The sequence below is a fragment of the Anser cygnoides genome, chromosome 7 (genome assembly GCF_040182565.1).
Source record: "Anser cygnoides isolate HZ-2024a breed goose chromosome 7, Taihu_goose_T2T_genome, whole genome shotgun sequence".
Taxonomy (NCBI): Eukaryota; Metazoa; Chordata; class Aves; order Anseriformes; family Anatidae; genus Anser; species Anser cygnoides.
Genome location: NC_089879.1, coordinates 13,963,094 through 13,988,054, shown reverse-complemented (window position 1 = coordinate 13,988,054; position 24,961 = coordinate 13,963,094). Strand labels below are relative to the sequence as shown.

The 24,961-nt window shown below is 49.1% G+C and overlaps 2 protein-coding genes across 4 annotated transcripts in view; both read right to left on the bottom strand.

The window, feature by feature from the left end:
- The window catches only part of SLF2 (SMC5-SMC6 complex localization factor 2), a 32,684-nt gene extending 24,324 nt beyond the window's left edge, over window positions 1-8,360 (bottom strand). Inside the window, exons 1-4 of one of the 3 annotated variants that reach the window (XM_067000293.1) lie at window positions 8,132-8,360; window positions 2,275-2,318; window positions 1,066-1,757; window positions 26-83 (exon numbers count right to left, since the gene is read on the bottom strand). In XM_067000293.1, coding sequence (XP_066856394.1) covers window positions 26-83; window positions 1,066-1,617 — 610 coding nt within the window. In that variant the 5' untranslated portion in view covers window positions 1,618-1,757; window positions 2,275-2,318; window positions 8,132-8,360. Of the gene's footprint in view, window positions 1-25; window positions 84-1,065; window positions 1,758-2,274; window positions 2,319-2,404; window positions 3,532-6,188; window positions 6,372-8,131 lie in introns of those variants that run through there. The other 2 variants (XM_048060661.2, XM_067000292.1) reach the window with 2 other exon arrangements.
- An 11,385-nt stretch (window positions 8,361-19,745) lies between these two features.
- LOC125182416 (uncharacterized) lies at window positions 19,746-24,848 on the bottom strand. The gene is made up of 2 exons (XM_067000300.1): window positions 21,646-24,848; window positions 19,746-21,028 (listed from the first exon to the last, which is right to left on the bottom strand). The coding sequence occupies exons 1-2, from the start codon at window positions 22,978-22,980 to the stop codon at window positions 20,951-20,953; spliced, it is 1,413 nt and encodes a 470-aa protein (XP_066856401.1). The 5' UTR covers window positions 22,981-24,848; the 3' UTR covers window positions 19,746-20,950.
- Window positions 24,849-24,961: the final 113 nt, after the last annotated feature.

The window sequence follows — 24,961 nt, the reverse complement described above, 5'->3', positions numbered from 1 at the left end:
ATTAATTCAATATTATCAGCACTACCTGAGGCAGTCTCCCTCGAACCAAAACGTGTTATTTTTCTTAAATGATATCCATTTTCCTAAAAACAAAAACGGAGAAAATCAAAAGTTAATTGCATGCTTTTAAAAACAGGATGTTGACGTCCTGAGCCAAGCATCAAGTCCAGCACAGGCTCAGTTCCACACATCCTCAGAAATATGATAATATACTTCACACAAACTTAAAACACAGCTGCAAATATCTTAACAAAAGGACTCTTCCCCCAAACCCTAATTTTAGGCTTTTTCTTTAGATTGGCCTCTATTTCTATATCTCCCCACTTTCAGTAATAATTAGTGCCATTAGCCACTTGTCTCCCTGGGCTATCTGGCAAGAGGCTAGCCAGCCTTCCCTGAACAATCCATTAGGAACTTAAATAAGAAAACGATAGTAAGCACTGACAAGCAAATACAGGAGGGGTGCTAATGAGAAAAAAGGAAACAAGCTTAATAATCTTTTTTTGTTTATTCATAACATATTATGGAGGCACACAATGAGCATCCCTTCAAGTAATTACCTACCCTCTAAAGGGCTATCTTGGTTAGTAAAAAAAAATAATTAAAAGTGTAATGAAATATCACATACTTAACAGGATCACTCCCACCTCTACCCAAGTACCGTGGCTTCAGTGCATAAATCTGAACTGCTACTCACTGCAACTTCTAACTAGTAGATATTTGCCCATCTGTTCCCTACACTACTACACTGTGGGGAAAAAGGAAAGATCATTTCTACTAAGACATCTTCTCTACAAAGTAATTACCATTTAAATCCCATTGCATCTTCGTGCTCGCATCTACACCAGCCCATCTCCCTTGCTCTTAAGCCAGTGAATTTCTCATTTATTGAAAAATAGTTATCAGACAGCGTACCCAAGCAAGACCAGGCTTTTAAAGAGGAACAGCAAAAGAGCATGAATTTTGTTACAACTCAAAAAGGCAGCACCCAGAATTTCACTCTACATTTAAAAAAAGACAGAAAAAAAGCATGCACAATGGTCACTGCAACCTTTTTAAACACACCTGATATGATACATTTGTTCCTGAGAACGGCATTACGGGATGCGCCTTAGACTGTTTGACTCTACGTTTCTTGTGCTTTCTTCCTCTGTGCAGTGCTAACCTCACTTTGGAGTCAGGTGGAGTGCATGGCAAGTTCATGGGAAGCCCCGAGTTTTGACACAGCGACGTGTTGCCGTTATTTCTACCACAGGCCTTCTGAGTATCAGCTTCTGGTAACGAAACCCATTTGTCAGAGTCTGAACTGGTCTCTTCTAGATCCACACAATCAGTTTTCTGTTCCCAACTATTTCCACAAGACAATGGTGTTCTTGTTACACCCGGATACTTCTCATTTCTTCCCTGGTCTGTCTTGATAGCTTTATCGTTTCTGGCCAAGAGACATTTGGGAGAACCCGAGTTAACAAGGAGTTTTCGAACTACAACCCTTGGGTATACTGAACCCAGTGACTTGCACACTCCATTGTTCTCCAGCATGTCTACGTTGCCCCTTTTCTCAATTCCTCTCCGAAAGGCATCTAACACAGGACTCGTGTTTGGTGTTTGGTCTGGCATCTTTTTCCTTTTAACCTTCTTTGCAGAAGATATTTTCTTCTCAAAACGTTCGGCACTTAAAACCGGCAGTCCATTTCCTGCATCTTTTAGATAGGTCGTGTCTGAGGAGCACAACACACTTCTGTCTTTATGGCCAAGGTCTAAAAGAATAAAGAAAACATCATCGTATCATAGAAACATTGGAAAACATTGGAAAAGACCTCTAAGAACATCTGGTCCAACCTTAAGACAAATCATTCACAACCACAATATTGGAGAAAAAAATCTTCTTGACTATATTGCTTGGTATTTTACCTCTGTCACGCACAATCCAAAATTAATTTACTTAAACATTTAGTATTTGCTAGCACCACACAATTTATTTCATATCAAATAAGAAGTGCATGATTTATGCCATGGCTGCAGTTGCTATAAACAATTTAGCTGAAGCATGAGAGAATAACTAACCAATAATTACATCACTATTTAGAGATACTAATTTAAATAGAAATTTAATTTTTCAAATAAGTTATCAGCAAAAAATTAAACGTGCTCATTTTGACATACATGGTAAGCTACAGCCATTATATCACTGCTCCAGTTTGGAATGAGTGTAGACTATACTTCTGCACACTTCCATAATTATTATTTTTTTAAATAGAAGATACTTATATTTACCTTGTTTTAAAATTGGTTTGAAGAATTCTTTAATAGACTGGTTTCTGAAAAGAAAACAAATATTATCTTTTAAAAAGAAAAATATCTAAATGCCCACACAGCAAATATCAAAATTAAAACGCTGCAATACCTTTTACTTTTTTTAAAGCCAGCAGCTCTTATTTCAATCTGGAGTTTAGCTTTCTGACAGATCGCAGCAAGCACCACCACCATCGCCTTCAAGCCTTTACTCTGCTCAGCTAATAAAGCCAGATTGCCAGTGTCCTCTCAAACACCACTTCTTTCACCAACCCTGTAAGTTTCACCTATCCCACCAGCTTAAACTAAGAGGGACTGACCTCAGCTGTGCCCAGTACTCGGGGTGAGGCCCCCCCAGTGCCTTGTGTGATGATGTTAACGACCCCTCCACCTCCACCGTCAGCACTTTTACCAGGTAACTCCTATGACGAATTTTACTTTTTTTTTTTTTTAAGGTCAGAATCACATTGGCTGATGTGTTGCTATTCTAAGGACAACAAATTAATTGCCAGTTCAACTCAGTATCCCCCAGAAACGTCGTCTTCTGTCAGATCAAGGCATGGAATTTGTTCAAGAAGAGGCCAGAGCCGGTATGATGAAAGGCGAGCAGGAAGGTGGATGGAACAGGATTCTCCTCCTTCAGCACCCACAATCTAGCAGATCAGCTCTCCATAGCTTCTGGATCCAGTCTCAGTCCCTTAACACAACCACAACCTTCCTTTCACCACACAACATGCGTGTGTAGTGTAAACTGTCTATAAACACCTGAGCTATCAATTTCTAGTAAGCCTATAGAAAGCAGAATTATCAGCTGAGAGACTTTTTCCTGAACAGTCTTACCAGGAACAAGCAGAGAGAGAGTTTCCATAAAGTAGCAAGTTACACGCCAAAATCACCCATTAAGTTCAAGCTCTCACTCCACTCCACACAGAAAACAAATTCTAAAAAGCAGCATAAAGCTACACCACTTTCATAAAAATTGTGCTAAAATTTCAGCCTGAGACAGCCTCTGGCATGAAAAGCTACTTTACAAGCAGCGACCAAGCTACGGATGACTGAGAAAAGGGTGTTAGAGCATTAGGCGGATGGCCTGATCAACACCAAACCCCTTCAACACATTATTAATTCCGTCAAGAATCACACAGACTTATCTGCAAGTTGTTAAATTCAACAAGCTCCGTAACTTTCTCTTTCTTGTCCAAAATGCACCATGTTTGGTGCTTTTGTCACTCATCTGGTGCCAGGTTGGGAGGCAAATTCCTCTCTGTGCTGCTACCTGGCTTCTCAGCAGGAACTCCTGTCACGCCAGTGACATCGCATCCAGCACGTATTAAGGGCATCCTCTGGTTTCCAACAGGAACAGCTGTCTTATTTTTACATACGCACAACAAGGTAAGTACCAGCTTTGCATCAGAGGTATTTTTTCCTTGCAAAAATATGTGGGACTTGAAAGCGAGCAGGCACTTCCCATGAGAGAACGTTCACTTCTAAACGTGAGCAGGTTGTCTGAGTAACGTACAGTTTGAGTATTACAATACTGGCCTGCGAACTTGCTATCTCCTCTTTCTTCCACGCAGCATGGAAACTTCTGACAATTTCAGGCTACACGCACGTCTGCTTTACAAGTTTCTCTGAGTTCCAAACAAGAAGCAACGGTGTGAGAAAACATGAAAAATACCCATCTGTTTAAGACTTTCTTCTATATGTTACAAGCCTGCTGTGCCTTCCAAAACACTCGAAGCCATACTGCTCTCTGCGTAGCAGTGACTACAGAGGATGATATCATTTATTGCAGGCTCATGTTTCCAGGCATCCCTACACTTCTGTGCTTTCACAGACCTGGTAACTGTTTCTGAAGTTGGAGCCAGAAGAACCCGCTGCTCATTTGTTCAAAGTAAACCTGCAGTTACAGCCCAGATTCCTTCCCCACACCCGAAAACAAAACCAAAACCAAGCCCAAGCCCTCCTGTAGCTCCCTCCTTTCCCCAGCCACACTCCCTGTCTCAGCTGTGTCCTTTCAGCTGTCCTTCACTCAGAACAGAGAGCTTTGTAACAACGACCGTATTTGTACCACAGTTACACAGAGCTTTGTATAATGTAGCTGAAAACAGAGGCAATGTTGATTAAACAAAAGGAGGGAGGTGTTAAAAGTTTGACTGGAGTAGTGATCTTAGTGAACCGTCTTAGGCTGCCCTTTTTTAAGTGTTCACCTCCCAACATTTTCTACTTTGCATTTGTTACTCGGCATTTTCAAAGTGCAAGGGATAGGGCCTGTCCAGCTAAACGGGAACAATAATTTCCTCAAGTGCCCCTCTGCGGCACCGCAGACAAGGAAGTGCACCAGAAACTTAAACACCACAGGGCTGGGAGGGCAAGCAAGCACGTGCTGCAGCGCAAGGAGGACCATGAGAAAGTTATCGGGCTTCCCAACCTGCTTTTCATATCTATGAAAATATGAAAAGAGCACGTGACTTCCTACATGAGCAGGACCGTAACGGGAGGATTTCCGGTATCATTTTAATAGGAGGTCTACTATTATTTTTTTTAATGAAGCATCTTGAGAAGTACTAGAGGTGACAGAATTAGAAAACAAACAAAAAACAGAAGAGTTACACACAAAACCTCACAATTTTTCTCTTTTTTTTTTTTTAAGACAACTGAAATGTAAAAGACTACAAATTTTTTCTCAAAACAAAACCATTTTGAAATATTCATGAGCAGCAAAACCAGAACTCATGCAGTAGTTTCACTTTCACAGGCAAGCAACAGCACAGACAAGGAACAGATCTTTTAGTTCCTCCAGAGGTCAGGGCTACCAAAACAGAGGCTCAGCAGAAACAAAATAAAGTGCTGCTAATGGCATAAGAAAATTATGACTTGCCTTATACAACAAGGAGCAAAACTTACTTAATTTGGCAGCCTGTGAAAAACCTTACCAAGTCTATGGCAGAATTAGGATTTCCAGCAGATGGACAGGTTCATCATGTCTAAAAACTCTCACTGATCACCACTGCATTCACTGGAGACATCAAGCTACATTGCCACTAACAGTGCTTCTCCAAAGGGACATTTCACAAGCAGAACGGGCTGGGGAGCTGTATCAATGACAGCTGAAGTTCTTTCTTTACAAACTGCTGAAGCCTATAGGCTTGCCAACGCCCAGCGACAAGTAAGATGGATACACAAACAGGTACGTGTGGGAGCACACATGTATTTTGAATGCTGAGCTGAAGATGCCGGTCAGAACACGGCCAGAAGTCTTCAGCGTCTTTGCTCAGTGTTGGGCTGCCTGCCTGCAGAATGGCTGAAGTTGGAAGGGACCAAAGGAGATCGTCTAGTCCAACATCCCACTCAAGCAGGGCCAGTCTTGAAGTTCTCAAAGAAGGGAGACTCAGCGAGCTCTCTGGGCAACCCGCTCACTCACCCTCACAACAAAGCAGCCTCACAGAACATCCCGATCTGAAGGGACTCACAAGGACCACCGAGTCCAACTCCTGGCTCCACGCAGGCCCACCCAAAAATCAGAAAGCGTATCCGAGCATCGCCCAAACGCTCCTTGAGCTCGGGCAGCGACCGGAGAGAACAACGCCATGCCCACTGCCCTGGGGGCCTGTCCCAGCGCCCCACCACCCTCTGTGTGCAGAACCTCCCCCCTAACACCCCCTGCCCCAGCTCCCAGCAGCGCTGCCCCTCCCTCACCACCTCAGTACCCCTCCCTCACCGCCTCACCACCCCTCCCCCGGGCTCTCCCCCTGCGGCCCCGCCTCTCCCGCCCCGAGGAGCCCAGAACCGGCCCAGGCCCTGCAGCCCTGGGATCCCCTCCCGCGACCCAGCGCCCCCCGCCGGCCCCGAGCAGGCCTCGCTGCACCCCCCCCCCCGCGCACCCCCGACCCTACCTGCAGTCCCGGGCCGCCTCCCTGCCCGCCGCCGCCAGCCTAAAATGGCGCCGGGACCTGGCTGCGGGCGGGCTCGGTGATGGCGGCGCCAGGCCCAGCGGCCGGGTCATGGCGCGGGGGCCCGGCCCAGCACAGCACCGGGGCCGGGGCCGCCCCCGCCGCCCCCACAGGCCCCGCGCCTCAGGCGGCCCTCACGGGGGGGGGAGGGAGGGCGTAAGCTCAGCCGCCGATTGGCTGAGCGCCTGAAGGCATCGCGCCTTCCATTGGTTCTTCGCCTTTAGGGCGGGACTCCGTGCCGCTCCCCGCTCGCTCATTGGAGGGCCTCGGCGTTCCCGCCTCGGCTCCCCTCAGGGCCGAGGAGCTGGGGGGGGGGGGCGGTGGCAGCTCTGAGGGGCCGCCCTCACTCAGGAGCAGGCGCAGCCGTGAGATTAGCCGTGTAATTAGTCCGTGAAAATTACCGGTAGTTTCAAAACATCCCCACAGCAGTAGCCGTAACGGCTAAAGCAGGCACCACACAGATACCACCTAGCTCCTGCCCTTCCTCTGCAGAAATAATGGGTAATAAACAGAGCTGTGCCTGTCCCAGCGCCCTGAAGGCTGGTTGGGGCGGTTTATGGCGAAAGTGGTTGGGTTTTGTAGTGCTTTGTCTAAGAGCGGAGGTGACCACAGCCTCTGGCTAACTCCACTTGAGCGGAAATGTCTCCGCAGCCTTCAGGCAGGGTCTGCAAAACACAAGGAACAGCTGCAAAACTGAGCGCCCAAGTCAAAATACACAAGTCAAAACGGGAAACGGCTGTTGGAGCATCTCAAGCGCCTGAGCGTCTGCCCTGTGCTGAGTGCTCCAGCCCTCCTTTCATCCCACCCCATCACTCATTGCCCCTCAGTTTTTCGAAAGCTTTCAGTCATATAATCCATCACGTCTTCAACCTAACCTCAAAAGAGTAAAACAAAAGCTTCCTGCCATCGCATAACACACACGGCTGTCTCCTCGCCTTAGCCTGCCCTGCACATGCTGTCTTCAGCTGCGAGCTCTGCCGTAGGGACCATCCGTGACCATATCTTTGTAAGAAACACACCACGAGGGGATCCCACTATTTGGCACAGTTCAAGATCTGCCTTACACAACAGTACGAGCAATCCGTGGTCTCGTTTGGTGTTACTCTAACAACAAATGAAGAACAATTGGGTTTGCAGTCATATAGTTGCTTGAAAATACTACAGTACGTATTTGAATTACTGTCTAATAAAGTTCCAAACCAAAATTTCATGCCCAGTGCTACCAACAAAGAATTCCAGAAGTATTTTTCATGTCACATTGAGGAAGCACATCAATTAAGCATTATCTTTAGCTTTCAGTTTAATACTTTAACCTTGCAAATTGTCACTGATCTGGAGACAAACAGTCACAAAAGACAACAAAAAAATCAAATACAGAATGTATTAATGAGTTTACAGGAAATGCAGAGACACTGAGGGGCTTCTACAAAAAGACCAATTCCGGCATTAGCAATGTCAAGGTGAAGCTGTTTCTCATAAGCAGCACACAACAAAGATACAAGGAACAGCATTAAATAATAACATCGCCTATATTAACTTGTTTATGGCAAGTATCTGAAAGGCAGTAACTGCAGAAGGTAGGATATTATGGCACTGAGGACAGCAGGGGAAGTAAGGAATAAAGGTGCAACAGCTGTAGTGGTTTCAGTTTGACATCCCCCCAGTGGGAAACTTGCACACACACACACGCTGTTTAAGCTAATAAATGCCCTTCAGCAGGCCTTAACTTCAAATAAATAGGCAACAGCACTTATTAGGTACAGAAGTATAGCTACAAGAATGTAATCATAATAAACTACTTTTTAAATTTACCTTCCCTGACAGTTTGTGAGCACCTCACCGCTTACAATTCCCTTTGCCAAATTAAGCAAAAGTTAGAAAATTACCTCACAGCCTTGCTTCAGATAAGTTGGAAATTCATTTGCCTCCTGTCCGTTCCTTCTATTGATGCTCATTTCTGTTAGTTCTTCCCGTAACACAGTCTGAATACCCACAAACATAAATCATCAGAAACTTTGAAAAGGTACGAATCTGAAAAACTTGACCAACTTTTACAAGTAGATTTGGAAATATAATGGGGGCATTATGTAAGTCAGCTTTGCTATCAGTTTCACTTCATCTGTTTCTTAATTGCCTTCCAGCATGACTCATGTCTTTTCTTTTAAGCAAAACCAGGAAGTATCCCAGAACGCTGTGTTCCCAACGGGGAAATGGGGTGCCCATGGAGTGGCTACACAACAACGATCAACTGTGAGCTGGCCCCAGGCCATCAACATCTGAAACATATCACTCACCCATGTGATCTTTATTATAATATTTTGATATAGACTCTCTAAATAGAGTTAAAAGCCCCGAACCCAAAAGGGCACATCTGCTTTTGTCTAAGAGATAAAAAAGAGGAAAAAAAAAATCAAAGCATCATTTCTAGTCCGTGAACAATAATTACATTTAGACTCCAGAAAGCATAGCTGAACTTCGTAATTGTTCAATGTTCATTTAAATACATCAGTACCTTTCTCCTGTGTCAAATCTTCTAGAAAACCATCCATCACTGCAAAATAATAGCACTTTAACACAAGAAACATCAAATATTTCTGAAGTCTTGCAATGGTAGCTGAAACCATCCTGTAAAAAATTCTCCATTTCCTGAAGAGTTTCAGTCTGCATCTTGATTTCAGAAGCCACAGAGATAGTTTATACCTCATAGTTATTTGTAGAAAAAGAACATTGTTCCCTCCTCCTTGTCGATCCACTGCCCGTGGCTTTCTCTGCTGAAACACCTGCTGAAGGGGCAGGAGAGACCTCTTTCAGACATGTACTCCAGCAGATGCCAGTAGGTGGTTAATTTTGTTTTGTTAACTTTGCTTCACGTGAAGAGATGTGAAATATGTACTTCAAGGCAAGGCACAGATGACCCAGGCCTTGAAGGATGAATAACTAAGAAACTATTTCATCAAGAGGACCATTTTTAAAGGAAAAATGCAACACGCATGCCCTTGAGTTTGTTAATAATTAACTTGTTCAAAAAAATAGGCTGAAAAACAATGATGAATGTTATCATATGAACTATCCTCATTATAATATTAAAAATAATACCCTTAGGTTGAGACCCCAGCCCAACAAGAGACCCACCCCCTCTGAGGAAGCACAAAGCAATCTTGTCAGCAGGATGCTAATTACATAACCAATTAGAAGTTAGAGGGTTGTACTAACTTGCAAACGTACTGATAAGAGATTGTATAAAGTGGGGTGTCAAAAATCTTTAAGTGTGCCAGCTTAGCAAGAAACCACCCGGTACCCAGACTTGAACAGATCTGAAATAAACAATATCTTGATGTAGTGCGTGGGCTGGCTTATTGCACACCAGGTAACAAATCCAAACCTTTTATTGGACAACTTTTATTGGACAACACAACCACCAGCCCTCCCAACAACTGCAGGTTCTGCCTGTGTCAGGTTCACAGGAGGCTATAACGTGTTTGACCATTAACTCCAACTTCCTCTTCAAACAGCTTGTGTCAGGATTTGTGTCAATGGGCAATTTGCAGCCCCAGTCTAAGTGACGGGGGAGGTGTTGTGGGTTGCAAAGTCACGTAAGTGTAGTGTGTGACACACGAGGCATTGCACATGGACGGCCTTCTTGGGCCATGAGTCTGCACCTCCTTTACAACATTACTGTTTCAAAGCTCCACAAGAACAGGTGACATTTATCCTAATCACATAGTCTGAAATTCTAGGGACCTTCTGTCTCGTTAATGTGTCTGTTCATTTCTACCTTGCTTTAGTACACCCGACCTCACCAAAGGCACATCAAAGGGTAATTCATTTATAATCACTGTGTGCTACCTCAAGGGAATCAGAGTGAGAAGTCTTCCTGAAGCGGCAGAGGACCATGAAATTCTCCTAGAACATCACATACCAGAACAGAGGCAGGCAGCAGCAAAGAACACAAGCAGTGAGGCTGCAAAAGACTTCTCTAAGCAATTACATGGAGTGATGGGTAATGGCAAAGGCAGGCATCTTCAGAAGTCTCCCCTCTTCGAGTTTAAGTGCTGTGTATCGGGGAAAAGGCAATTTACAATCAAGTCTATGGAGAAGCAGATCAATCAATATCTGTTAGCATACCTTTTATTAAGCTGCTATAATAGATTAGTAACAGGTAACTACTCAGACAGTAAATTCAATTATTTTTATGGTTCGCATATGCAGTCACTCATTTTTATCCAGGGGAGAGCTGACCACAGGGGTTTTCTCAGATATAGCGGGTCGTACCGAATTGCCAGTGGCTTCTGGGTCAACATCCAGAAAGCCCATTTGCTTCTGCAGATGCATGTGTAATCCTGTAATCCTTGTCTGTGTACAAGAGCCGCTCACACCTTGGATGTGGCCCAAGTTATATGACCATTGTTGATGGCATGCGTGCCTCATGCAGATCCGTCTGACCATGTCCTAACTCATCGGTCCTTGTGGGTTCAGCAGGACCCCAGGCACTGGAGTCTGTTGGTTCCTGGAAGACCTTCACACGCTGCCTCTCAGCATGTACATTTCCTCTCTTCAGCTTCCTGCTTTCTGGCAAACACTCCTCCATCCACGTGTAGTTATGGAGCCTGTTCAAACACACGCAGAAGGGGTTCGTGACACGAGTGCTCCATGCATGCAGCAGGCTGTTCCTCCCAGACCCTCTTCCCACCAGTCACCACGAGCACTGCAGGTCACAATTCGCAGTGCAGATTCCCAAATCCATCCCCAAGCCTGAGTTTTCTAGGACCTTGCTTACCCAGAACCACCCAGCCACAAAGCTCAGCACGCCACCACTTCAGCCATGCATGCCCTTTCTCTGGTAGCACAAATCACTATATTGCATGTTGGCAACCTAATGTTAAGCTTGGGGTGGGGGGAGTCAACTGTCCAGTAGCCCAAATTCAAAGATTCACGTCCTTCATATTCCCTTATAGACATTTAAATAATTTCTCATACATGAGATGATGCATTTTCCTCCTTGTGGTTATCTTATATCATCTTTCCATCATTTTCATTACCCATGCACTAAGCATGCTTTCAAGCTACATCTGCTTAGCTACCAGAAATTCATGCAGTATATCCCAGAGCTACATCACTCACCACCATATACTACCACAGGTGTGGTGACAGCGCTGTTTGATGGCTGCAGATACCTGCATGTTAGTCTGTTACCTAGCTGCTTAGCAGTCGTGCTTTCCAGCTTCTCCTTATTTCAGCTAAACAGCTGTAGCAATAAGTTTTCTTGTCCTTCAGGACTGGCTAGGATTACTTCAGTATACCCATACAGCAGTTGCAGAGAGGGACAAGAAGCAAAGACCAGCTCTATCTTAGCATCCATTTATATGGATATTATATCATGTGGCACATATGAGGAAAGCTAGGAAGTAGTAAAAAAAACAGGTGACAGATCTGAATGTGTATATGGCAAGGAATGGATAGAGAGGCAGGAGGTGTTTAGAAGATTCTCCTTGTGTTCCCTCTCCTCCAGGAGCACACATACTGGAAAGAGGTTTTGGAAGTGGTGGAAGGGATAAAATCCACACTCAGAAGTGTTCTGATATAGGCAGACATTGCTCTTCGCACTACAAAAGTAAAGGAGACTGCTTAGCGCTAGTTTTTTATGGGTTTTGTCCTTAAAAAAAAATAAAATCTCATCCATGGAAAGTGAGTAAAGATGTTTTCTTTAGGCTTAGGCTGGCTTCCTGTGACTTTAGCCTGTACCTGAGCATATAGCTAGAAGCATAGCTGCAGCTCACCCAACAAGTCTGAGCTAAGCCTGTGTAAGCTCATCACACTGCTCTTGTTTTTCCTGGGCACCTACAGACCTGGCTTCGCCTGCCTCAGCTGCTCTGTTCCCTTCACCACCAATCTGATGTGTGGTTTCAGCACTGCCACAAATTATAACACAGTTCAGATACAGACTGGCATTCCCAGTTTTCTTCCAGCTTTCTGGAGGATCTCTCCCCTTCCTACTAATTTTCTGATGTTATCAGATCAGATTTTCAGTGAACCCCCTGAACGTCCCAGGAACCAACTTACACCTGCTCTACCAAACAGCCACTTACCCTGACACAGAGCCCTCTGGCCAGAAGACTGCATTTTAATTATAGTGAACATCCGGAGAGAACATTTATGGTACCACAGTTTCAGCTGCAATAATAGGAAAATTCCCCACTGATTAAACTGTCTTAACATTAAGTATTGACTCTTCTTTTACAGCCTATTTCACCCAGGGAAAAGTTAAAGTTCCACCTATTTTGCTTCTCCAATACCCTAACTTCTAATTACCAGTGTCCTGTGCCAGGACAGTTATCAGTGTCAGGACTCACACTTCATAGGCGAGAGCCATATAACTACCTACACTAAATTCCCTTGTCAGGAGCACTAGAAATAGCCTGGTTCACAGCTTAAGCAAATTAAAGTAAAAATGGAAAGCAATTTCACCCGCAGCTTCTTCAGCGGACATCTATCATGTTAACATGTGCCAAAGACAGTTCCTGTCCTTGCAGATACCTTTCCACGGAGGTTCTCAAAGAAAAGTAGTGCTATGTTCTTGGTAAACATCCTACCTGCTGCTGATGGTTTCTGTGAAAAATTAATCATTCTTGACACAAAGTTCAAATGATGCCAAAAATAGTGATGAGTGGCAACGCACTGCTAGCAGTCAAGGAAAAGGGGTTCTCCTTCAGCAGCCTGGTGGTTTTTTCACCATATCATGAACATATTGCTTTCAGCATAACATGCAACAGAAATTAGTCAGATGATTCGTTTAGCTAATCAGAGTTGCCAGGCCTCATTCCCTTCTTCGACTCACACATCATGCTGCTCCTTGCCTCTTAAAAGCATTCTATAAAGATTGAGGAAAAGCCCTGCATCAGCTTCAAGTGTTATTTGCCTTTTGCTATGAGAGATCTAATGAAGTTGAGGCTGCTCAGCCTCTGAAAAAAACAACAACTAGAAAGTGCTTGCTGGGAAATGAGAATAAAAATCACATCCTCCATCAGAAGTAGGTTGAGACAGGGCATTTGATGTCCAGTTAAAATGAATGACACTTGAGTATATTTCAAAAACAAGACGTGCAACCAGTCAGTAAAACCCCTCAGCCTGCCTCACTGCTATTTCCATGAGTTCCCCATATCTGAACTGGGAAATGGCAGGCTGATATACAGAAACACACCTGGAATACCAGCCGGCTTTCAGAAAATAAACGTGATTGTTCTGGTAGAATGATTCAGTAAGCAGGCAAAGCCAAAATTCTGCTTGCACTTACAGCTTGCTTTTGTATCAATCTGGAGTCTCCCAGTTTTGTCACCGATACCAGCATGTTAACAAGGTTTGTGGAACAGCCTGTGAAGGGGCTGCTTCCTCCTACAGAAGCCCCGAGTCCCCTCACACCTACAAAAAGCTACGGATCACCGTACACCACATCCATCTGCCTGTTCCAGGAAGGCTGGTGTTCAGATAGCAATGCATAGCAAAAAATCCTGAAGGTGTTATGCAGGGGAATACCAGCAGAAACCATTAATTGAGCAAGGGCTAGAAGAGCAGCCAGGAACATAACTGAAACAAGCTGAAACATCGATAGGGGAGGTGTTTACAGCATGAAGCCTGTGCTCTGACAAGGCCGCGGCACAAACGACTCATCATCGATAGACCTGTGCTCCGATAACAGCAGGGCAGTAATAAGGCTACGCCGTCCTGTATGGGCCTTTGCTCTTCTTGCTGTCCCAGGGGGATAGACAGCTGTGGCCACGAGGATACTGAAAGCGAGACAAAAAGAATGGGCAGCAACCTTATCTGACACTGATGGAGAAAGCAGCAAGAGTCTTAGGGGAAATAAAAAATCACTGCAGTAACTTACTTCTAAAGGAAACACTAGACCTAGAAAAACTGGTCCAAATCTGCTCAAAATCCAGGCTTAGGCTGATCAAGAAGAACCCAAAAGCAGCAGCAAGTATTTGACAGCCGACATCTCATCATACCCTTCCTAAAGATTAAGATTACATTGTTATATTATTTTCTTACAGGCATAGGGCAGCAAGTGCAGCACGCTTACCTTCCTTGTGTTATGTTTCCCTGCACTCTCCCTGCCTAGCACTCCAGCAAGTTTCCCTATATCACAAAAAGCTGTGATGAGTCACAGGCTTTTCTCGGATCTCAAGCCAAATCACTGCCAGAAATGCACAAAATTGGGCAGTGCACAGGGTTGCCTAGAACACTTCCCACCTGAGAAAGGTCTGGCATTACTACCGAGCACCACTAATCGCACTCCTCCGAGCTCCCTCCGAGGGGTTCACAGCTTTCCTGTAGAAAAAAGCACAAACCTGCACACAGCGTTCCCACTGTGGCACGACTGGCACTGTGCGGGGCCAAAGCACACCCGCAGGATACATTCCTGCTCGTACATCTAGAATTTTTCTTCCTCACCACAGTTGTGGTTTACCGTAGCCTACAGATCGTTTCTTGCAGAGCTGTCGGTGAGTGACCGATCTCCTTCTGACAGTCACGCAGCTGATGGCTTTAACTCACGATAAGGAGCGGTACGAAGGATTGCAGTATTCCCAAGACTATTTCTCTTATTTGTCAAGATAACTTGTAATGCTAAATACATTCTCCAGTGCTTATTGTCCCTCCCAAACTCACAACAATTTAACAAACATTCCCTGCAAATGTAGTAAGTACACCCTTCGTGCCGTTATATAAGCTCATAATGAAAACGTTGAGTGCCCTTGGACATCGGACAGGCTCCTGTAAAACTTCTACTAATAAATCCTTTCCTTCTGGTAACAAGCCTTTAATAGCTTACCTGCGTACAAGCAGGCGCAGCATAGATACAGATGGCCAGGAATTGGTGCAGTTCAGGCAAAAATTGCTGCACTTTTGTTTCAGTCTTGCAGGCTGCCTGTCAAGGTAGACAGGCACATCTCAAGAAGGCAAATATACCTTGCAAAGTTGTGTTCTGCAGGGTTATAGCGTGTTGATTTCTGAACTTCGGAGTTTGAAAATGGTTTGGGGCACACATGCTAGCTGGAGTCCTCATTCAATGGCAGTTATGTGTAAATATGGAGACCAATATGCGTAAATATGAAGAGCACTTGGCACTCAGGCAGCTAAATACAAGACAGCATTGCAGCCGGCTGCAAGCGTGCCCGCCAGCCCTCTGACCCGTGCCTGGGAGAGCTGTCAGTCACCGTGCCTCAAGTCACTTCTCCACGAGGACCTTCAGGTGTACTGCCTCAGGCAGGTAAAACATCTTCTTGGATGATTCCTCATTTGCTTTTTTACTAATCAATTCCCACTTCCACTATTCCCAGCTCAGGAGAGAGAACTGGGGTCCCCCCCCCGTGCTCTATTTCGTATTTTCGTCTCTGAGCAGGCCCCCTCCACTACAGCCTCCTACTTCCAACCAAGCCTGCTTCCTTCCAGCTTCAGAGCAACACCAGACAGCTATCCTGGGGCACCCACAGCTGTTTTTCCTTGGCGGCTTATCTGCCACTTGATGAACTGTTGTCTCCGCTATTACACAAGCGGCCTGTTCTGATCCGCACATCAAGCCCTGAGCTAAGGCGAGCTGGTGCAATGCAAAATAAACCTTGGGAAGGGTGCGTGTGACCCTCTGTAACCCTGCGTTGACATCTTAATCCTTAGAAGCTCCATCTCTAGGTACAAGGTTAGTATTCCCGGCAGGCTCATTGAGTTTGGTTATCAGAGTATCTTAGATCATGAAACTGTTTGGAACTCGGCGAGGCATTTACTTTTACATCAGGTGATAGCCCCAGTTTACAATTATCTTGTTTAATTATTAACATAACTCTTCTATAACAAGATAATTAAGTCATAGAGGCTTTTACTCAAAAATTTTCACATAACAGCTTTGAATAAGTTTTTTTAATTATTATTACGTGAAGAATGACACTGCATGAACTCACCTGGAAAGCATTTCCTGCGTTAAAACAGCAAACAGTAGAATTGAGTCATACAAAGCATGACATTCAGCTTCATTAAACGGGCCACAAAGGGTAAGAAGTGGCTCTATCATACTATCTTCACACTTCGCTCAGCTGGGCCAAATGGCTTCCCTTTAATTCCTTTTCACAGAGAGGAGTAACTCATAAAAGATAAGACTGCAATCAACTCCGTGGGTGCCACCCGCGCCCCTTCCAGCACAGCCCTACCAGACGGGTCACTGCCCTCTGCCGCCGCCTCGCCTCTCCTGGCCCAGCACTAGTTGCACCTTCACCCGATTCCATCGGAGTGGGTTCGCACAGCTCATTGCAGAGACTTTGCTGCCCCAGGTCGTTTGAACTGAAGCGAGCGTGCGTGCAGAAACGAAGATCGTCCTGCATTTCCCCCACTGACAGCTCCAGCTCACATGTGCTTTAATTCGGCTGAGCGTCTGTAAGTTCACCTTCACTTCAGGTGGGCTGATACCAGCAGGAATATTTATCTGTCTGTGCTCCCTCTCCCTACCAGCCCCAGGAGAGAACAGGGCGCACGCTCGCAGTGCGTGCTGGCGCTTCTTCCCGTACTTCTGCCCTCGGTGAGCGGCTGTGGTCCTCCAAATGCATGGAAACAAAACCATTTTCTTGCCAATCAATGCACTGCTCGCTTTCAGGCACTCAGAGCTTGATTGCTTCAATTTCAGTAACGTTTTGTTCCATTTACACAGCACTGTAGGCAAGGCTGGCTGTGCTAGGCACTGGGAAGTGACCTTTTGCTTTTCTCTTGGTCTGAGGACAGGAGAAGCAGCCCTCAGCTAAAGGCTTCGGCTGCAGTTTGATGGCACAGGTGGCACTGCTACGACATCCCACCCAGCCCTAGCCGTGCTGTGCACCAAACCACCACAGGCATCTACACGGCCCTACGGTAAGCAGGCTGCAAGCTGGAAGTAACCCAGAGGCTGCAAAAAAAAAAAAAGGAAGACATTTCAACAGAGTCAGTCCCTGACCTGCTGAACTACAGGGCTGCGTAAACATGTGCTGGAGAGGGAGGGCACAAAGCTGCTGGAAAAGGGCTGAAATCTGCATGAATGGCTTTTTCCCAGCAGAAATAGCAACAAATCCCAGCTTTTTCAGGAGAAAAAAATCTGAAATAATTAATTACCATACCCCACATTCTGAAAAAGAAAGGAGATACTATACCAGAGCGCATTTTAATTCCTCCTGATATCTATAACAGGAATTAATGTTTAGGATTTCAGCCAGACAACTGAGTAACAAAAAAAAGAAAGGGTGGGGGGGGCGGGAGTCGCGTCAGTAGTTAACTGATAAAACAAACTATCTGGAAAAATGTTTCTCATTTCCTGGTGTCTTCAGATCTGCCTTTTTGAAAATATGTACTCGAGCATAAATCATGGTTAATTTCCAGAGAAACACGAAGAAAATGCACAGCCTGTGAGAGCTGGGAGGTCAGCCTGTGCAATCCAAGGGTCTCTGCCTGTAGATCTGAACCCCAGGACAAGAAATAGGGGTTTATTTTGCGTCTGCATGCACGCTGCACAGCGCAGAGCTCAGACAGCTGGCTCCCAGCCCCGCACGGGCTGTTCCACCTTCGGCCACCCCATCCGCACACGGACTGCTGTTTGGAGCCAGGTGCCAGCAAGGTTCACATCCAGCTCCCCGCCCGTCTGCTTTGCTCAGTGCAGGACACGGGTGAGGTTTGGGTTCCTCTCCTTCCTGCTCTGCGAGCCATCATCCCAGACAGAGCCTGACCTCGTGCCCTACGCTCCGTTATCCCTTCCACTGCAGCAGCTTTCTGCAGTTTCTTCGGCAGCCTGACGCAACCCACAGACCAGAGGAGGGCCCCGTCAGCGCCTGCCACTTCTGGGGGTCCCACTTAGCCCATCACACCGAGCAAGAAGAGGTCGCTTTCGGCAGAAAAGGAATGACTTTGCCTCTTCTTTCCTGCTAAGGCCAGCAAGAAGCCCTTACAAAGCAGTACCCAACCAGCGGTTTTCCTCCTGCAGGTCTCAGATTGCTCACCTGGGTTAAGGTAACCAGCAGGCACCATCAGCAGGGGAGAGGCCTGAACAGCCACTCCATAACCGTGTTGTTTTTATCCCAAATTCCAGAACACAAAACATAAGTATTACTAAATTGTGAGAAAAATCTCAAGTAATTTTCTTCGGACAGGACTTTCTGTGAAGCTATTTTATTCGCGATTGCAATGGCAGGCGTCCTGTCAATTAGGAGCCCATTATAGTAAACAAATCATGCCTTTATATTCCCTATTACCCGACACTTGATCACCTCCCCTGTTTCCTCATTGCCTGAGTACTACAGGTTCACAAGCTACTCGACATTCCTCTACACCATATATGTACAATTTTTTTTCTTCAACCCTTTAATTTCTCCTTTTTCCCCTCTCCTTTCTTAGGTTTTGAGAACTTGTGATCTTTGTTTTACTGTTCTCACACTGCTCATCCTGTTTTTCTCAAGCTTCTACCTTATTTTGGAACAGCAAGGCCTTCTACTGTCCACTTATCTACTTAGCGTTTCTCCTTGTTATGATTACACAACTACCTTTGAACACAGAAAATTAGTTCTCTACTGCAAAAACACAGCTTAGTTTCTCACAGTATGGAGCTGTAAAGGAGTATTTCCAGCAGTAGCTCTGAGCACCCTATCCCAGCACTTAAGCCTCAGTTACACCCTGCTAATGCATCAAGGTTAACTCTCTGGGACCACAGTGATCTCTCAGAGTGCCTTAGCAAAATACTTTTATCGCAGGAATTGTTACAACTCCACCCACCCCAAGGACTGCACACAAGCTTAGGCAATAAATCGGAGTTTTTATCTAGAAAATCAGATGTCTTTCATATTAAAGGATAATCATGTCTCGTACTGTTCCCCTTGCTTTTATATCAGCCAGCCAATCTCCCAGGCAGTTCAGTTTCTGGTTGGGGGTGTTTGCACGGATCCCCCTCTACTTGCCAGCACTGGCATTGCCAAATAGACAGCACCATGTGACAGGAAAGCAGAGGTCAAATACTTCTGTGAAGCCACAGCACAATCATCTCCCAAGAGGTAAAAATAAATACCCAAACACCTCCAATCCCAGGACCACAGGGCAGCCCTGCCTGTGAAGGCTGGTCAGGAAGGTCCTCACCTTGCTGGTGCAGGCCAACAGCCACTTGTAGAAATGCTCAAAGGCAGGAGAAGGGAGCCCAAAAAGGAAGCTTCCAAAGGCACAGCTTGGTTTCCCCTTTCTTGTCCCACGTTTGATAAGAGCTGTCAGGCTTCCGCACCTGCAGCGACCCAACACAACCAGGTATCGATCGGGTTTCCTCTCCAGAAAACGGAGAGGAGTTTAACACTGCTAAGAGAAAGCAATTCAATTCCAAAATGTCTGCAAAGGTAGCAACTCTCGGAATTTATTTCCATGAAATGAGACGCAGCGATGCTAATCCTGAGTGTTCAGCGTACAAGCAGCAGCCTCTGAAGTGCCTGACCTCCTGTTCCCAATTACAGTCTCCTGAAATGTAGATCAGAGGACAACTTCTTAATCTGGTCTGAAATTGAAAGCTCCGGTTTTCAGAGAGAAGTAAATATGATTATCCTGCCTGATACGATATAAAGCAAATCTGATTTAGGGTTCCTTTTGAACTCCTCCACGAGCCTGTGCTGACAGAGCAATAAAGCTGAAGGGCCTCTCCTGCTGCGGGAGCACAGACTCCAAAGCTGGCTTTTTCTTCCCTTGCCTTTGCTTTACCTGCATGCCAAGCAATACCTGCACATATTCTCTTATCCTAACGAGTTCACGCAGTTTTCCCCACACCCGATGCACATGGGGATTGTCTTTTATTCCCCCCAAGCAGAGTTATTACAAAGGCAGGGCTCTGGCCCAGCGCAATCAAGTAGAGACCCTCGTGGACAAACACTTCTCCCATGCTGCTGGCACCTTTCAGAGCAGAGGTTTTACTTCACCCTCTCCCTCCCGGGTACAGAGGCACTCAGAGCACTGCAGCTGCCTCTCGGCCATGCAGCTCTGTGTGCCCAAGGACAGCCCACGTCTCTTGCGATGGACCCAAAGATTTACCCACATGTTAGGTCAAATAATACAGCCACACTCAAACTAGCACGCACGAAGCAGAGGGGACTCTGCTCTGTGTCTGCCTGGTGCCTCCAGCAGGCCTCGGAAGTGTTTTACCAGGCAAACCTCAGCTGCACAATGAGCGAGGGCAAGCCGAAGCAAGGAGGGCGGCCTGAACTCGCTGCTGCTCTTGCCATATGAGAGCATCCCAGCCGGGACACCAGCAGCAGGACCGTGCTCAGCCCTGCTCCAAGCAGAGGAGGCTGCCACGTGCTTTCAGTGCTTGTCCCACCGCTGAGGGCAGGCACCGAGGGGAGCATTTCCATCCCCTGCTGTCAGCAGGGCAGGGCAGGAAGATGACTCAGACTGAACCCACTGAAAGCAAACACCTCAGATACCCCGAGGAGCAGTAACAAAAATGAAAGCACCAGGACTTCCACGGCCTGCTGCTGGCCAGGGACAGCACCTGGTGGGGCACGGGGCTCCCCTAAAGACACGCTCAGGCTGCATCAGCTCAAGCTTGCTGACATGGGCTTGTACGTGGGATCTGGAGACGTGTTCTCAGCGTGCTCAGACTGCAGCACAGATTTCATCTTGAGCATCAGGCACCCAGGATGCGAGGAGAGGTCCATCTACAAGAGCAGGGAAGGTCATCAGGAGCAGGACACAGAACTGCAGTGAGGTGGGAGCTCCTGGAGGGCCTCAGTACAGCAAGCAACCGCTCGAGAGCTCTGAGGGATGGAAGGAGAATCACAGCTGGTCCTAAAGTGAAAGGGACCCCCATTCCTCAGCAGGAGGCTGCTGCCAAGGAGGCAGCCTTCCCTGGGCAAGTGCTCTGCCACTGCAGCTCCTGAGGGCTCAGGGAACAGGGCAAGCCCCGCATAGCCTCAGCAGAGCCACGATTTGCTTCTTTCTGCTGTGCAAATTTGCTCAGACAGAAGCAGAGCTTCAGAAAATTGGAATTAAAGTGATAAAAAAAAACCACGCCATCTTGGTCACACAGAGGGTAAATGCTAATTCTGCAAAGTTACCCAGCTCTCTCCAGCGGGTAACCGAGCCCATTCCAGACCCATCAGCATTTCCAGCTGCGTGGTTGGAGCCACGTCTGACAGCAACAGCAGGAGGATGCAGCCCTCTAGTGCCTGCTCCCGGCCACGCTTCCCGTGTCCCCACAGAGCCACCGCTGCTCCACGTCCCCCTGCCACGAGCAGGGCCACTTGCTCCCAAATCTGCCCCCAGCATTGGGGCATCACCCCCCGCCTCCGCACCCAGGGGCCCACCCCTCACCTCCCCACCTAGGGTCTCAGACAGGTTTGAGGCTTTTTCCCCCAAAAAAATCCTCCCTCACCTGCTGCTCCTGGAGGGTTTCTGAGGAGCCCAGGGCACAGCACGGGGAGGGAGGCAGCTCTCCATGGGCACAGCAGCGGGGGGGGGGCTGCCTGCAGCGTCCTTTATCAGCTGGCAGCAGGTGCCTGCAATCTGCCCTTCCCGTCACCGGCGGGTCCCAAGGAGCCCAGACCCCATCCCTAGTGCCCCCCGGCTGCTGTCCGAGCCCAGCACCGCCTGCCCTTGCTGCAGCCCTCGGGCACAGCGCCAAGCGCTTGCTGTAAGGAGGTGTCTGTCCTGAGAGTCTGATGTGGCTGGAAGATAACACGGCTCTTTGTGGACACACAGATCTCTTCTCACCTGCTGCTCGTTGCACCGTGGGGTACCAGAGACAGCCCACGGGGTTGAGGGATATCAGAGGACCCCGGCAGACCAGGGGGAGCACCGCAGGCCATCCCAAGGGCTTTGCACCCCCGTGTTGGGCAGCCGCAGCAGCCCAGTCCGTGTTATACCAAACCCAGACCCAGAACCATTTCTTTTCCAGAGAAAAACGTTTCTCTCCAAGTGCCACTGGCTGGGATGTCTGCCTGGCAAACAGCCTGTGGGGCTGCCCTGCGGGGAGCAGAGCGCTGCTGCCGGCTGGGACGGGCTCGGCCACCCCCCCGGGGCTGCTCCCTCCATGCCCCCCTCCTGCAGCAGGCCTGCCCGGGGAGGCCCCGAAGGCCCACGCTCGCTGCGTTTTCCTTCCCCGCACGGGTGATTCACCGCACTTTCCTCTACAAGCAGTGGGTGGACCCCGGCTGGATTTCCGGGAGCGATGCCGCGCCGATTCCCGGCCCGGGGATTTGCAGCTCTGCACCTGGCAGCACCTGCGTGCTGCAGCCCTCGCGCCCCTGCACGATGCTGACGGGGGCACGGAGGGCAAGGAGCCCCCCGCGAGCCCCCGTCGGGGTGGCAGGGTGTGGGTGCAGCGCTGCGCTCCCCTCGCTGCCCACCAGCTTGCGGCAGGAGCCCAGCACCGCCATCTCCCCGGACTCCTCATCGGGTGTTGGGGGGCGTGGAGCAGTGCGGGGACACCCGCTGCCCGTCCTGTGCCAGGCAGAAGCCTCCTGGCACGTGTAACGTGGTCCCTAACCCGGCTGGGGCCAGGGATCCCAACGTGGGGGTGATCAGGGCGAGGGGTCCCCTTGTGCCCCCTGTCCCAGCGGCAAAACCCTCTAGGATTTGCCGCTAGAGGGGGGTGCGGGAGCTCGGAGCCGCTGCACTGGGCGAGTCCCACATCTGGACCTGTCCCGGGCCCCATCCTGCTCCGGCCACACGCAGCTCCTGAGGCTGGCAGGAACATGGCTTTGACCATCGGGGGGTTTACATTTCGGGGAAACACCAGCCCTGGGCGCAGAGCGCGGGGAAGCAGCAGCACGATGGCGCAATCACTCCCAGCACCAGCACCAGCACCAGCACCAGCACCAGCACCAGCTGGGCTTCTGGGGGGCTGCCGCAGGGGCTGGAGGTGGAGGTACACCGGGCTCACCCTGCTCCCCAAGTCATTTCTGGGGGTGCCGAGCCCCAGGGTGCCCTTTCCTGGAGGAAACGTTTCCACCCTGTGACCTTCAGGGTGCCTCCAGCCCCCTCATCAACCCTCCGCCCCCACCAACCCCTGCCAACCCGTGGGGAACTCCAGCCCCACGCCTTTCCCCCCATCCTCGCCAAAAACACGTGAGGCGAGCGGGGCCGCCCACCTTGCAGGCTGCCACCCCGAGTCCCATCGCTAACCCAAAGCCACCCCTCGGTCAGGAAGCTCCTTTTGGGATACATCCCCCCAGGGGTGCCTGGCCCCCCCCCCCGGTGCCGTTTCCGCTCAGAGCAGCGCGTTCCCCGCAGCAGGGGCAGGACGCTGGCGGCCGCCCCGCTCGCCGCACGCCTTCGCTCTCGCTTCTGCTTCTTTGGCCGCCGGGAAGCCTTCCTGCCGTGCGATGGAAACCCGCCAGGGCCGGTGGCAGACGACGCACAGCCACCGGCTGAGCCTGACCGTCCCTAGGGGGGGGCTCAGGGGGACCCTGCCCGGACGCAGAGCTCTCCGAGGAGTGACTCAGCCCTGCAGTTTCTCCCCCGTTCATCCCCGACCGTTCCTTTTTTCCTTTTCCTCCCCGCTTCAAGGGCATGGGGAGGGCTGCCGGTACGCGTGGAGCGGGGCTGGAGGGGAAACAGGAACCTTGAGGGGAAAAACAACCCGAGAAACTCCCTTCCCCCCGCCCTGCCCTGCTTCCTCCGGTGCTGCAGGCATGCAGGGACGGCTCCATGGCTCCCAAGTCCCGTGTGCGTCCCCTGTTCATTTCCATTTCCCCCCACTCCTGGAGATTAAGGAAACATCACCCAGTTTTTATCCATGTGGCCAGGGGGAAAAAGGTCCCAAAGGATGGGAACATCTGTCACGGGGCAAAAATGGCTCGCCAGGTAGCGGGCTCTGAGCAGGTCCGCAAATACCTCAGAGGCACCCGCTGAGCCCAAACTGCCCCCGGCTCACTGCATCCCTCACCCCAAAGGGCAGGGAGAAAGATGTGCTTTCCGCTCCGTGGGATTCTCTAGTGTCTGCTTCAGGGCTGAGCTGCTGCTGCCGTGCTGCGCACGGCCTGAGAGCAGCCCTGGGGCTGGGGAAGCGCCCGGCCCCATCCCACCCAGGGGTCTTGGCCAGCCTCAGGAGGAGGGAGCGGGTCTTGTCGCCTTGCACAGCGCCTGCCTCGACCTGCTGCAGGCTGCCTTCACTTGGGAAACGGGAGAAACTGGAGGTCACAGAGTTCCCGTCCAGCCCTGTCCCTGCTGTGAGGGAGGTGTGGGGCTGAGACCACGCAAAGCTGGGGCGTGCGGCCAAACCCACGTCGGGCCGCCTGCAGGCACGGGTCCCCAAATCGGTGACGCCGGCTGCTTTGGGCACTGCACGGTAAATCCGTGGGCTGCAGCTCGAGTGCTCGTCACGCGCTCGGGGCACAGATAAGCCAGCGGGGCCTGGCCGGCGGCGCGGCGCACAGCGGCCCTGCGGCTCGGTAATCTCATCCCCGCAGCCTTCCGGGCGCTTCCTGCCCCCGAAACGCCCGGCGGCCCCCAGAAGATGAAAACACCGGGCAAACATTATCTAAGCACACGGGTGGCTCTGCGGGCAGCGAGGAGCAGCAGGGCATGCCCCCGCCCCGCGTGCCGCTCTCCGCGATCGATCGATCCGTCCATTAAGGCGCGAGGGCGAGGAGCACTGGCTCCGCCGGGGCCCCAGCCTCTCGTTTCCAAACCGCGGGCGGAGGGGAACCCCGGGGGACCTGACGTCAGTTCTGAGCAGAACAATGGTC